Source organism: Dasypus novemcinctus, chromosome 4 (genome assembly GCF_030445035.2).
Source record: "Dasypus novemcinctus isolate mDasNov1 chromosome 4, mDasNov1.1.hap2, whole genome shotgun sequence".
Taxonomy (NCBI): domain Eukaryota; kingdom Metazoa; phylum Chordata; class Mammalia; order Cingulata; family Dasypodidae; genus Dasypus; species Dasypus novemcinctus.
Window position 1 is genome coordinate 94,826,611 of NC_080676.1, and position 14,150 is coordinate 94,840,760.

General features: G+C 40.1%; 1 protein-coding gene across 1 annotated transcript; it reads right to left on the reverse strand.

Moving 5' to 3' along the window:
* Positions 1-12,492: 12,492 nt before the first annotated feature.
* On the reverse strand, positions 12,493-13,751 carry CCDC54 (coiled-coil domain containing 54). Its single transcript, XM_012518070.3, is given in 1 exon segment — positions 12,493-13,751. A coding segment is annotated over 1 exon segment (987 nt). The 5' UTR covers positions 13,540-13,751; the 3' UTR covers positions 12,493-12,552.
* Between the last annotated feature and the right edge of the window lie 399 nt (positions 13,752-14,150).

Genomic DNA, 14,150 nt, shown 5'->3' on the forward strand with positions numbered 1-14,150 from the left:
TTGGCCAGGGTCCAGCCAGAGGAAGCTAGAGTGACTACAAAGTAATGGCTTTAAGAGATTGAAAATACAAGGGTGTCATCTACAAAAGTGGGAAGAGGAATCAACAGGGAGACAAAAACTCTGAGCTTCTAAGCTGTTCCCTAGTGTTGTAGCAGAGAGAAATCAGGTGTACACGGTATTGAAGGCCAGGACATGAGAATTCTGAGAAGGAAGATTTATTATGACCAGCCAGACTTGGTGGACTCCTTTCCTAATAAAAACCAGCCCTGAATAGGAGTTTTGTGTCCCTTTTATACCCAGGAATAGGAGTAGGGAGTCAAATGGTGCTTATATGCAAAAGGCCTTTTTGTTAGTTTCTTCAAGTGTTTTATCTAAGTACAAGATAGGTTATATTCTCCAGGTAAGCTTGGATTAACACATATCCCCCACATTCCAGGTAAGCTTTAATTAACATTTAGTTTGCATCCTCCCTGAATATTCAAAGCCTATAGAGTTTATACTTCTCAATTGGCTTTCTAGGAACTAGGCATAGTTGGATATAGAATAAGTTTGAATTTATGCACAGGCCATATTACCAGAAGCCTCAGGATAATATATCTGTTTTAATTACCAATATATTGCCATGTACTTAGTATGATGCCTGGTGTATGGTAGTCTCTCAATGATTAATTGTTAAATGAATGAGTGAATAAATGAATTATGTATGACCATGGTAAGATAAACCTGAAATGATAGTGGTAAGTACTTGGTGTTGTCTTGCTCAATTTGGCTTTATTTCATTGGTTGTGGGGTAGGTTTTGCAGATTAAAATGGTAAATTTTCACAGACCAGGAGAAGGACAGTAGCCCCTTCCTTTTTCTTTTGAATATATGTCCTGGGAGAAGGGCTTGTTTAAAAGCAACACACAGAAGTGAGGAGTTTGGACTGGAGATTGAGTGTCAGGGCTCTACCCTGCTGGGGTCCTCACGGGTGGGAGCTGCAAACAAGCACACGGTGGCGAGGGATCCAGCAGAGCCCAGCCCCATGGCTTTTTCTGCACATTCAGATAACAAGGGACCAGAAGACTTGGCTGGCGGGAAAAAATCATGTCTGACTAAACGTTCCATTTGTTTGTGGGCTGAGGGTTTTTTTTTGTTTGTTTGTTTTTTGTTTTGAGCTTCTTTTAATGAAGTACAAGAGAAATGAATCGGAGGCTCACCAGCTTTTTGACCCACTTAGGTGAGTCACAGTGATCTGAATCTTTCCAATTTTTTCAGTCTTCCTAAGGCTCCTTAGTCATGTAATATTCCCAAAATTATAAATCCATGGAAATTGATTTTTAATTGTGGAAGTTCAAACCCTAGGAATAGTTTTAAAAACAGAATGTAAAGGGAAACCCTGAAAGCTATTTGATCTGAGATTTAGTGATTTCCAAAAATCTGAAAGTGTAGTTTAATTATTTCTGCCCATGTTATTATTTGCTTTCTTATTTTTCATTGTTGCAGATGACAGAGTTATGATCAGTATTTCTGCAAAACATGCTTATTCTAAAAGTCATTTTCAGTGAAGTGGGAAAACAACAACAGCAGCAACAAAAAACCCTCTTACTTCTCCTTAGAAATTAAAAAAAAATTAATTTGTTTGAAACTACAAAGGGACTAGAATATTAGAGCAAGTAAAAAGAAGATAATTAAGACCCTTTTCATATATTTTCTCAGGGTAGAGGGTTCTTTCCTCAATCGAGAGACTATAATAAGTAATATAAAAACAATAAGCAAGAAAAAATAAGTACAACTGAAGTTATTTCTCTACTTAAATTACTTATTCCACTCACCTGCTTTTGAAATTCAGACTAAAGAATATTCAGGTGTCTTCACTATATAAATATATATATATATATAAATGCTACAATGAAATTTCATTCTATATTCAATGGGAAAAATGAGGATCAGGGTAAAGACGAAGGGCATATGGGGAGAGTAACAAAGGGAAATTGACCAAAAATGGAGGAAGTCATACATAGGAAAGTAGTCTTGTGGGCTACTCTGAAGAAATAATCAGAATGGAGAGACAGCTCAAATTCAGATATGCAAATTTAAGCTGCCAAACCAAGGGGACAATCCCAAGGTAAAGTGTGTTCGCTGGCCTGATTTGGACACAGAAACCGAGACCTGGGGAATAGGGGATAGGGATGGGGGGAGGGGGAGAATGAATGTAGCAGTCAATCCACGAGAGAAATGTGGACCTGGAAGCCAGGGTACCTGACAGTACGATCAGAAAGAACGGGGAAGGTCAACGCCAGCTTCACGGCTGTGACTGAGGAGGAGTCACAGTGCATGTGACTTGGGCTGGCAAGTAAATACATATGTGAGCACTGGGGCTGCCTCCACCATCCTGGGGAAGGAAGGAAAGAGGGAGAGACGGAGAGAGGCAGAGAAACAGTCAAAGGGGCCAGGAAAAACCCACAGGTAGAAACAGAAACACTTGATCAAATAACACAGGAAAAGAGATAGGAAGAAAGAAACAACCCTAAGTTTTCAAGAAGCTGGCAAGAAGGAAGATACTAGGCTTTACATTAAGTGTATAAACACGTTTTTCTGTCAAACTCCATAGTCCTCTTTTATTTTTTTTTTTAGATTTTATTTATTTATTTAATTTCCCCCCCTCCCCTGGTTGTCTGTTCTTGGTGTCTATTTGCTGCGTCTTGTTTCTTTGTCCGCTTCTGTTGTCGTCAGCGGCACGGGAAGTGTGGGCGGCGCCATTCCTGGGCAGGCTGCTCTTTCTTTTCGCTGGGCGGCTTTCCTCACGGGCGCACTCCTTGTGCGTGGGGCTCCCCCACGCGGGGGACACCCTTGCGTGGCAGGGCACTCCTTGCGCGCATCAGCCCTGCACATGGCCAGCTCCACACGGGTCAAGGAGGCCCGGGGTTTGAACCGCGGGCCTCCCATGTGGTAGACGGACGCCCTAACCACTGGGCCAAAGTCCGTTTCCCTCGATAGTCCTCTTGAATGACAGGCTTTGCATTTAAGTTATCACTGTCCTTTGAAATCCGTATAAGCTAGGTAAACATTGTTCACAGCTCTCCAACTTTTAAAAAATACTTAAGGGAAGCGGATTTGGCTCAATGGATAGAGCATCTGCTTACCACATGGGAGGTCCAAGGGTCAAACCTAGGGCCTGCTGACCCGTGTGGTGAAGCTGGCCCATGTGCAGTGCTGATGCACACAAGGAGTGCCATGCCATGCAGGGGTGTCCACCACGTAGAGGAGCCCCACACACAAGAAGTGTGCCCCGTAAGGAGAGCTGCTCCATATGACAAAAGTGCAGCCTGCCCAAGAGTGGGGCTGCACACACAGAGAGCTGACACAGCAAGATGACGCAACAAAAAGAAACACAGATTCTCGGTGCCTCTGACAAGAATAGGAGCGGACACAGAACACACAGTGAATGGACACAGAGAACAGACAACTGAGGGGTGGTGGGGAGGGAAGGGGAGAGAAATAAAATAAAAAATAAATCCTTAAAAAAAAACAAAACTTAAAATGTTTAGAGGTATCACCTGATGCTATCATTGCCAGAAGATGGGATGGTGGTGCTTATTATTATTAATCCTTTTCGAGCTGTAGCTCTAGTAACCAGGACAATATCACTGACAATAGGCAAGGAACTTAATCAAAGGAGTCATAGATTTCTGCTATGAAATATGTGTGGATATATATACATTGCCATACGATATTGGCATCCAATCCCTGATCAAATGCTCAGATAATAGGAGATCAGCATGGCAGGTTGAGGCACGAGAAAGTCAAGGATTTGAAGATAATGTAATAAGGACTATGTGACCTGGAGAAGGAAGTTTTGGTTGGGTAATAGTACTGCAAGATTTCTTATTGTTGATCAACTTATTGCCACATTCCATAGAACATTAGAATATCAAGCAGAGGGTGAGAAGTGGAGTTCACTGTGTCATTGACTGCCAGTCCAATGCACTTTCCCCTACATTTTGCTATTTCATAAGTCAGAATCCAAGAAGAGCAACGGACCTACCATCTGGAGTTCTGAACTCGGGTCCAGACTCTTGTAAGCTGGGTAACTTTAGGCAAGTCACATCCCCCTCTGGATCTGTTTCCTTCTTTGTGAGTTGAACTAAATTTCTGGATTTTTTTTTTTTTTTCTGTCTGTCTCAACAGTTTGGACTTCTGCTGCCCACCCCATTTGGTAGTAATAATAATAGTAGAATTATATGGAGCATTTATTGTGTACTTACTATGTGTCAGGTGCTGGACTCAATGTTGTTCTTCATTCCATACTCAGCATATAATTTTATATTATATTCTATTATTATCCCAAGTTGAGAGACAAGAAAATAATCTCAGAGAATTTAAGAAATTTACCAGGTCACACCGCTTGAGAGTAGTACAGTCTTGGTTAATTCAGCGTAACCAACATCTAGGTGCTGGTGCTTAGTTTCTATGTCATGCTGCTCCTTAGAGTTGTGATTTTCAAATGGGTTGGGCAGGGTCATATCCCTAAATCCATGGATATATCATGACAGTGGGGAAGGATTACTTTGGAAAAGTCTGCCAGGAGATTTTAAACAGTCCTTTAAATATGTACTCTCACTTGAGTATCACTGAACTAACCCATCTTTAGGTTCTTTTTTTTCTTAAAGCTAATCTTTTTTGACCCTGGGATCCTGCTTCTGAGAAGAAAGGAGGCATCTATTGTTACCATCCCAAACAATTTAAGTTTGCTTTCTGTTGTCCTCTAATAACCTGCATGAATTAGCTAATCGAATTTCACCTATTTTGTCTTCTTCAATTACTCATTGTCTTCAGAGCAGCCTCTGATCAGAAACTTCATTAAGTCAGCCCTGATCTGTCATCTGATCATACCTCTGAGATAACATATTGAAAATGCCAGCTGGTCACCTGAGGGGCTTTTCTAATTAGGCTGCCATAGGCATAATTTCGTTAATATTCCTCTAACGACAAATAACCATGTCACTGGTGGCTGTGAACCAATTACAGCCTGGACATCAAAGCAGTTATTATCTTTGTATTTGGCAAATATGAGTTGACTGAGGGTCACTATACATGAGACTGGCCACCCACATTTTGACTTTCTGATATCTGAAATACGGCTCACACCTTCCATCAGATTGTGGCCTTGAGAATGCCCCTTGTGAAATGACTGGTGGAAACAAAACATCACCAGAGTCAGACTATCACCTAAGCACATTTTCATGTATTTCATTTCCTACCTTGGATAAGAGTGGGGAGAGGGAAAACATGTAAAATAGGTGAGATACTTGACTAAAGGAAAAGATGGGAAGTGTCTGGTTGAGACTTATTCCTAAAATCTTGGACAAATTCCTTAGAGCTAAATTGTAACTGAGGATAGAAAAAGGGTGACCACCACATTTGATTAAGTTGCCTGAGGAAGCACTGCCTATTTTAGTATTTTTAAAGCACATGGCATGATGCCTTTCTCCTCTCTGTCCTTATTGTATGAAGGGCTGCCCATCAGCGTTGCCCCTCCTACTCAGGGTTTGCTTCCTGCCCTCTGGTCCTTCCCCATCACAACGCCTCTAACTGGGTTACTTTTCCCACACATCACACCCTTGCCTCTCAGGCCTTAGGCAAAATGAATGGGGTGTAGGAGAGGAAAGATGAGAGGATGGTCAAGCCTGTCCTGTTTTTGTCTCAAGAGACCCTCTAGAGCTATATTCTTTTACTGTTACATCTGTCCAACCATTGCCCTGTTCTACCAACTCCCTCTGCCACTAATATTTCATACCTCTTAAAGGCTTGGAGTTTCATATTCCTCCCAAATGCAGGTATTTTTCAAACAGGTTGTGTTCCAAAAGGCAATTGAGGGAACAAAGCCTGCAATTTTTGCTTCTATCCCCAACATCCCCATCCATATTTCCTTGACCATTTACTGAGCACTACAATGTGCCAGGAATTATGCTAAGAGCTTTACATGTATAAAGTCTCTCCCTTTACTTTTGGTTTTCAATCTTTCATCATTGTAAAAGAGGATTCTGGGCTGCCTTCAGTCTTGCTCCCCTGCCTACCTTCTCAACAGCCACATGGAACTCTTGTCTCCTTCCTCACCCAACAATTCTCCACTTCTCCTCATACCTATAATTCCCACCTCTGTCCCCATTTAGATCTGGTATATTGTTTCCCTGTTTTCCAAGGTGTCCCCTGTTTTCAGGTGCCTTTGAACAGTGAAAATTTTACTCCACTATGAGACAGAGAGAGAGCAAAGAGAGTGGGGACCCTAATCCAGCTCTCAAGGACTACCTCTCTTACAGTTATTTTCCTGGATACACTTTGGGATGGGAATATACAAATGCTTGATTCTATGGTTTCATGAATATCAATCTCTCAAGTACACTGTGGTCCAATCAGCTTTTGCAAGTTGACCAAAAAGTCCAACCCTAATATGTGTTCTAAGTGGTAGCCAACAGATTAACAAAGGAAGTTTTGAAACTTAAGCAATTGATATATTGGGGACCACCTGCATTTTAAAGGAGTATAGAATTCCCAAAGGGAAGCGGACTTGTCCCAATAGTTAGGGAGTCCATCTACCACATAGGAGGTACATGGTTCAAACCCCAGACCTCCTTGACCCGTGTGGAGCTGGCCCATGCGCAGTGCTGATGCGCGCAAAGAGTGCCATGCCATGCAGGGGTATCCCCGCGCAGGGGAGCCCCACACGTAAGGAGTGTGCCCCATAAGAAGAGCCGCCCAGCACGAAAGAAAGTTCAGCCTGCCCAGGAATGGCGCCGTACACACGGAGAACTAACCCAGCAAGATGACGCAACAAAAAGAGACACACATTCCTGTGCTGCTGACAACAACAGAAGCAAACAAAAAAGAGCACACAGCAAATAGACACAGAGAACAGACAACTGGGGCGGGGGGTGGGAAAGGGAGAGAAATAAATAAATAAATCTTAAAAAAAAATTTTACAAAAAGTTGCAGTTTTGCAGCCTGAAGAATTAACCTTAACACATCGCTTTTAGGAGTAGTGATGTCTTTTTCTAAATGGGACTTGAGTAGTGACCCATGAAAAAACTAAATTAAGTTTTAAATGAAGCCTGAAGTTTCCCAATCCAAATCTAAGCAACAAACCAGAATAATTGGCAACTGGAAAGAACATCATTTGAAACTATGTTCCTTCAAGACAGGACCAGTATCTTTTTATCTTTATTTCTTCATCCTACCTCAACTAGTTCCTGGCATAGTCAGATTTCGATCAATATTTGGTGAATGTTTTTGAATGAACAGAATGCTCTTAGTGTCTGTTTATACCCAAGCAAGTAGTTCAAGCTGAACTAAATTATTTATCTTAAAAGTCAGCCTCCCTCCTTCCCCCCAAATCCTTCTCTTTTGCTTATTTATATAACGTGCAATTAAAGGTTGGCAAACGTCTCTCGCAAATGATGGAATATTGGTTGGATGCCCAGACCAGGAGGAGAGCTTCACACCCTGTCTTATTCTTATTACACTATTATTGGGTAAGGGAGTCAAGAGTTGGTTTAGAGTTTTTGTATTTAGATCGTCACTTTGTTCATTATTTGTCTGGGGCCCTTTATTGCTACTAAAAGGAGGCAGAGTTCTGAATGTGAGCTCTCTTAAGGCAGGGCTCATGTCCCATTCATCTTCTTGCCCCTGTTAACATTTAGCCTAGAGAGGGAAGGAAATGACCACAATTTGTGAAGTACCTACTAAGTCAGGTACTGCTCTGGCCCGATTACACACGTGATCTCATTTAGTCAGCACGACAGCTTTATGACATCAATTGTTCTCTATTTAGAGTTGAGAAAATAGAATATGAGGCTTGAGGAATTTTCCAAAATCACATTTGTGAGATTCAACACTGTGTACCAAACTTCTAGCACAGCACCTGATATATAGTAGATGTTTAGGAAACAGCTTTTCTGAGGTGCCACTGCTTCAGTAAATGAATTTAATTTAATAGCAATAACAATGGTTTGAAACGTTTTGGTGAATGAATGAGTATTACCAGGCTTGTAAACTGGTTTTCCAGTTTGTCATATATATATCATACACATTCTCTAACTATATTTAAACCCACTTTTGGGGGAGGGGGAATTTGAGCAGAATGGTGCTTCCTTTTCTGTCTTTTATTTTTCATTCAAAAACATTTGCTGAACTTAACCAATAAAACTAATTTTGGTGTTCATGATAAGCAGGTAAGATTCCATTTCCACCATCAAGAGCTCATGGTTTTGTGAGGGAGAAAGTCATGTGAACATAAATTACAATGTGGTGAAAAATTATTTGTATGTATATGTATATATGGCATTTGGAACATGGAGTTGGGGAGTTTGAAGGAGTTCCTAATTCTGACTGGGCTTGAGATTAAGGACGAGGAGAGGAGGCTTAGAAAAAAAGCATTTGGGCGGAAGCTCAAACGACAAATTACTGTTTATTAGCCAGATAAAATAAGGGCATCTAAGGAAGTTGGAGTAGCAAGTACAGAAATACAAGATTTTAAAAAAATTGAAAAATATTTAGTGTGGCTGAATGGCTGATTGCATGTAAAGTGATAATGGGAAGATGAGAATGAGAAAGTAATTATAAACACCATTTATTTCACACAGTGTAGATCAGTAGATTGTTAATATTTTTACACAATTGTCTTCATTGTTCCTGACAACAACCTGTGATTGTTATTCTTATTTTAAGAATTTAAGCTTTGGCTTTAGTACAAGGTCACATAGTAAGTGACAGAGCAAGTTCTTGAATTAGGTCAGTCTGACACCAAAGCCTTTGTGCTTTACCACTTTGCCGCTATGGTTCACTACCTTCAAACGGAAAAAGGGGCAGGCTGGAAAGAGCCTCATAGGCTCTGTTAAGAAATTAGCATTTTATTCTCCTGTATGACCATGTTTTAGAAAAAATCGCCCTTTAGAATTGGAGTACGTGCTTCATGGAAGGTGGGATATAAAGCAGGAAGCCCTTTTATTTATAAAGATGAGATCTTATTAAGGCCTGAACCAAACTGTTGAAATGGGTCAGAGATGGAGATAATTTCATGAATTGTTGGAAGAAAAACATGGAAAGACTCGGCGAAAGAAAAAAGATGAGAGCACTTCCCAGTTTAGAGATATGGCATAATTAACAATAGGAGGTATTGGAGTAGAAATGAGTTTGGGTCAGAGGAGAGCTGGTATATTAAGGTTAATTTTGAGATTGCTGTGGACATCTAAGTGGAGAAGTAGTCACGAACTAAAGCGTAGGCAGTCACAGGAAAGGCTGGGTTAGAAATCATTTAATTTGGGTGTCATCAAAGGGAGCATCAAGATTTTAAGGGAATGATTATTAGCAAAGAGATCATCTAAGAAAACAGAGAAGGATCTACAGAGTGATGGGAAGAGAACAAGAAGAGAGAGAGAGTATGTTATAGAAGTCATGATCCTACGAGCAGTGGAAAAATGGGAAAGGTGGATGTGGGCATAGAGAGGGAAGGTCTCCCATTCAAAGAGGATGATGAAGAGGTCAGTGAGAGAAGAAGGGAACCCAGGGAGAAGGCAAGCAGGGCAGTATCGTGTACATTGAGTGCAAAGAGCTGGTAGATGGTAGCGATTAAGTTAGAGGAATGATGGGGAACAACTGAGGAAGACCTTGCAACTCCAGGAAGATAGATGTGGACAAGGCACAACTTCCTCTAGGCCATGTGGGAAGGAGGTAAGCTGCATGGAGGCAGGTGGCTTTGTAAGTGAAGATTGGGGAAATTTTATTTGCTCACATGTAGTTGCAGGCTGAGTTAGTCATTTTAACAAGTCATGTAAGATCATGCATATGTGATGAAGATAAATAATTGACTGAAAAGCAAAATCCTCCCTTTCCTCACAGGGAATCTTTTTTTTTTTTTTTTTTTTTAATTTTTTTATTTTTTATTGACTTTGTAATAATATTACATTAAAAATATATATGTGAGGTCCCATTCAACCCCACCCCCCCACCCCCCCTCTCCCCCCCCCCCCCAACAACACTCGTTCCCATCATCCTGACACATCCATTGGATTTGGTAAGTACATCTTTGGGCACCTCTGCACCTCATATACATTGGTTCACATCATGGCCCATACTCTCCTCTATTCCATCATGTAGGCCCTGTGAGGATTTACAATGTCCGGTGATTACCTCTGAAGCACCATCCAGGGCAGCTCCATGTCCCGAAGACGCCTCCACCTCTCATCTCTTCCTGCCTTTCCCCATACCCTTTGTCCATTATGTCCACTTTTCCCAATCCAATGCCACCTCTTCTATGTGGACACTGGATTGGTTGTGTCCATTGCACCTTTATGTCAAGAGGAGGCTCAGATTCCACCTGGATGCTGGATGGAATCCTCCCATTTTCAGTTGTAATCACTCTAGGCTCCATGGTGTGGTGGTTGTCCTTCTTCACCTCCATCTTAGCTGAGTGTGGTAAGTCCAATAAATCAGATTGTAGGTGCTGGAGTCCTCACAGGGAATCTTTATGAATTAACAGAGCAAGCAGAGTCATTTCTAGGGCACATTTGAGACCCTGAGAGTATCAGATGGCATCCTTCTTACCTTCTCTCCCTCTAATATTCTTATGTAGGTGAAAATAGGCTAAAATGGACTGAATATTGTGGGCATCCCAGCAGAGAAAAAATGAGATCCATAAAGGCATTTAACTAGTAGCCTCTTGGTACTTCACATTTATAAATGCTTGGTGGCTTTTGTTGCCTACAGTCCTGACCAGCCCTGACTCCAATCACTTGTTTAGGTTTTTCTTTCTGCCTGGTGCTATCTCTTCCCCACCCACACTATCTCGGGAGCATCCTTCATATTACTCCTCGCTGCCCATCCTCACCTGCCATGCAGTAGAATTACTTGGGTACACATTTTACCTGTCTCATGTGCTGTTAAGTGTCTACAGTACAGGGCTGTCTTCCTTTTCTTTTATCTGATTCCTTACTCTTAGTGAACACTGAAAAAATATTTCCTAAATGTATTCATTCCCTTTTTACAAATGAAAAAACAAACCTAATTGAGATTATATAGCAGGGTTTGTAAGGGTAGGATTTGGACAGTTTGGAAGTTAAGTCTTCTGATACACAGAATGTGCTTTTCTCCCTGAACACTGCACTTTCTTACAAATCTTAAGTGCTATCTAAAGGAGTGTGTGAGGGGGACAAAGGTGAAACTGTGTACTAATATGCAGGGGCTCAGATGACCCAGGCACACAGCAGCTGAGTAATTTCTCTTTCTCCTGGAAGCCACTGTCAAGTTACTCTCCTGCTGTGAGGGCTACACACAAGGTGCCACACTGGAATTCTGGCTATGGAGTCATAAGGACACCTCTGTTGGTGAGCACACAGAGATTGCTAGGGCCTTTACTGAACATTATTTTGTAAACACAGTCAACCCATCCCTATCACATACTGCCATAGTCTAAGTTATTCGTGAATATATCTTATCTGTAAATTTGTCAAGAAGAATCAAATAAATCTATTTGTAAATGAAAAAATTGTAGTATTTAATTACTTCCAGACTTGTACCAGACAAAACTGTGTCTTTGTTATCTTCATACTTCTCCTCTAGTTTCCTTTATACCCATCTTAGCTCCTTTTTCTTCACTGAACCTGGGTTGTGCTCAGTTAGTTGCCAAAGCCCCCCTTTTAAATTAACTGAGAATCATTAAAAGTAGTATATTTACCAAGAGTATTTGTATTTTAACAGCATATGACTCCAAAGGTATGATTATGGGAGTCATTTACTAAGTGTTGAAGGAAACAAATTTTGCAGGCAAAATTTTTGCCTACTTTGCCTAAAAATGAAGGCCACCCTTCATTTTATAATTTAAATTATAGTATATAATTTTACCAAAAAAAAAAAACCTTGTTGTATAAAAGCCTATGGTGTTATAATGTTGAGATTTAACTTGGTTCATAATTCCTCCTTAGGTTTTCCCTTTTCCTCTGAATCAAACTTACAGGGCATGATATCTTGTCTCTTTCATGAAAATGTAAAAACTATCCATTATCATATTTGGTCTTTCCCCTTATCTATTTTACAGATTGAAGTTGAAAAAAATAGAGCTCATCTTTGGAAGTAGTATTTTTCTTGCAATAACTTGTCTTTTCAATGACCTTCATTTTTATAGCATTAACTTTACTGGCCTTGAAAATAGATATTTTTTCACTCTCTACCATTTAAAACTTTGTCAATAGAGTATGTGTCTGGTCTCAAAACCTTATCTTCAAAGGCCACTAAGGCACAAATGTATAGAAAACTGGTCAAGAACCTACCTTTTCCTTGTCTCATTCATTCCCCTCTTCTAATTATTTATGAAAACAGGCCATGGATCAATCCTTATGGGTTGCCTTTGAGAAGACAAAAATTTTGACAGAAAACAGTTCATAATGGTCCAGTTATGATATGCCTTAACTTCCTGCATAGTGAGCAAACTGTTAAAGAATTCACAGCCACACAAAGATGATTTACTGTTTAGAGTGACCAAGTTGCTTTTATTTTGTGTAAAGCAAAGCACAGAATAGTGCTATAGTCTAGTTACTTCTTCCTTTGAGGAACCAAAAAGGAAGTAAATATAGTTGAAAACAGAGAAACAGATTGTGGTCAAGCTTGCAATAGGCCCAGCAAATGGACAATATCTCTGGGTTATGATCTCTGGTTCCTTGGGAAGGATGGCCGGCCTAGTAAGAAGCCACTGGATGAATTCCTCCAATTTGGTAGCACTGAGGAAAAATCTCCACTTTCCCCCATGGACAAAAGTTAGCTTGATCCATGTACTAAAATCTGGGTACATATAAATATTTGACTGTGCTTTTTTAAAGCTTCTTGAGGCATTTTGATGGTTACTTTTCTTCAGAGTTTTAATTTTGGGAGAAATTACCTTTTCTTTAAGATGGCTAGTAGGGCCTTGATAACTGGGCATTTTCTCTGGTTCCACTGAATTGGTTCTAGATTCTGTAGAGGCCAATGTTTTCTCCAGAGTTTCTGGTTGTATAAACTTGTGAAGCAGTTCTATTATTTCTTTACCCTTTTCTCCCTCTAGAACATCTAAACAATGTATGCTAGAGCAAGAATTCTGGTTTTCCAGTGCTGTTATTTCGTTCTTTAAAGTATCAATGTCTTCTTTTAGGGAGAAGATCTTCTAAGTTATTGTGCATTGTTTGTTTTCATTAGCATTCATCCTAGTTTCCAGTGACTCCATTTGCTCCTGATAAAGGTCAGTCTTTTCTTGAATTTTTGATACTGCAGTGGCAATATCAGTGATTTGGCTGAGGAGTTTAATTTGGGCAGTTTTAACGTCTTGGAGCATTACTCTAAGATTTATTTCTTCGTTGGTACTAACGTCATCTTGATCACAGTCATAGGAGGCCATAGTGGGATATCTGATTGAATCTGGGTGCTGGATCTTGCATTTATGGTAAACATTTTTGAGAGATTGTCTGATCTTAGAGAGACTTGAAGTCCACATCTGCCCAGCAGCAGCTTTTACCTGCTTGGCTTGAAATTTGTACATGTTTCATAATGAAACAAGAGACAAGATGTCAAGAAACCTGACCCAAAAATCACAAGAAGAAGCAATGTCAGAATGAAATAGTCTTCCTCTTACAATTTGCTGGATGTCTTTCTTGGAAACATCTTAGAATGTCAAAGATAGCTGTCAATTTGGAGAACATTAAAGGCAACAGTGGGCACTCTTCAGGTGTTATCTTATAGACAGCCCAACTAGAGAGCTCTATGAAATAATGGGCAAGGCATGGAATCCTTCACATGGTGATCATTGACCTGAAGCTGATGTCACAATGGGTACTGACTTAAAATACATTTGACGTTAGGGCAGCAGTTCTCAAGCTTTTTGGTCTCAGGACTCTTTAACACTCTTAAAAGTTATTGCAGACCATAACAAGATTTTATGTGGGTTGTATTTCTTGATATTGCATATTAGCAATTAAAACTATGAAAGTCCTAAAATATTTTATTAAGTTACTGAAATAAAAATAATATATTCATTACATCTTAACATAAACTATATATTTTATGAAGAACAATTATATTTTTCAAAAAACAAACAATGGCAAGAAGAGTGGTTTTGTTTTACATTTGCAAATGTTTTAAATACCTGGTTTA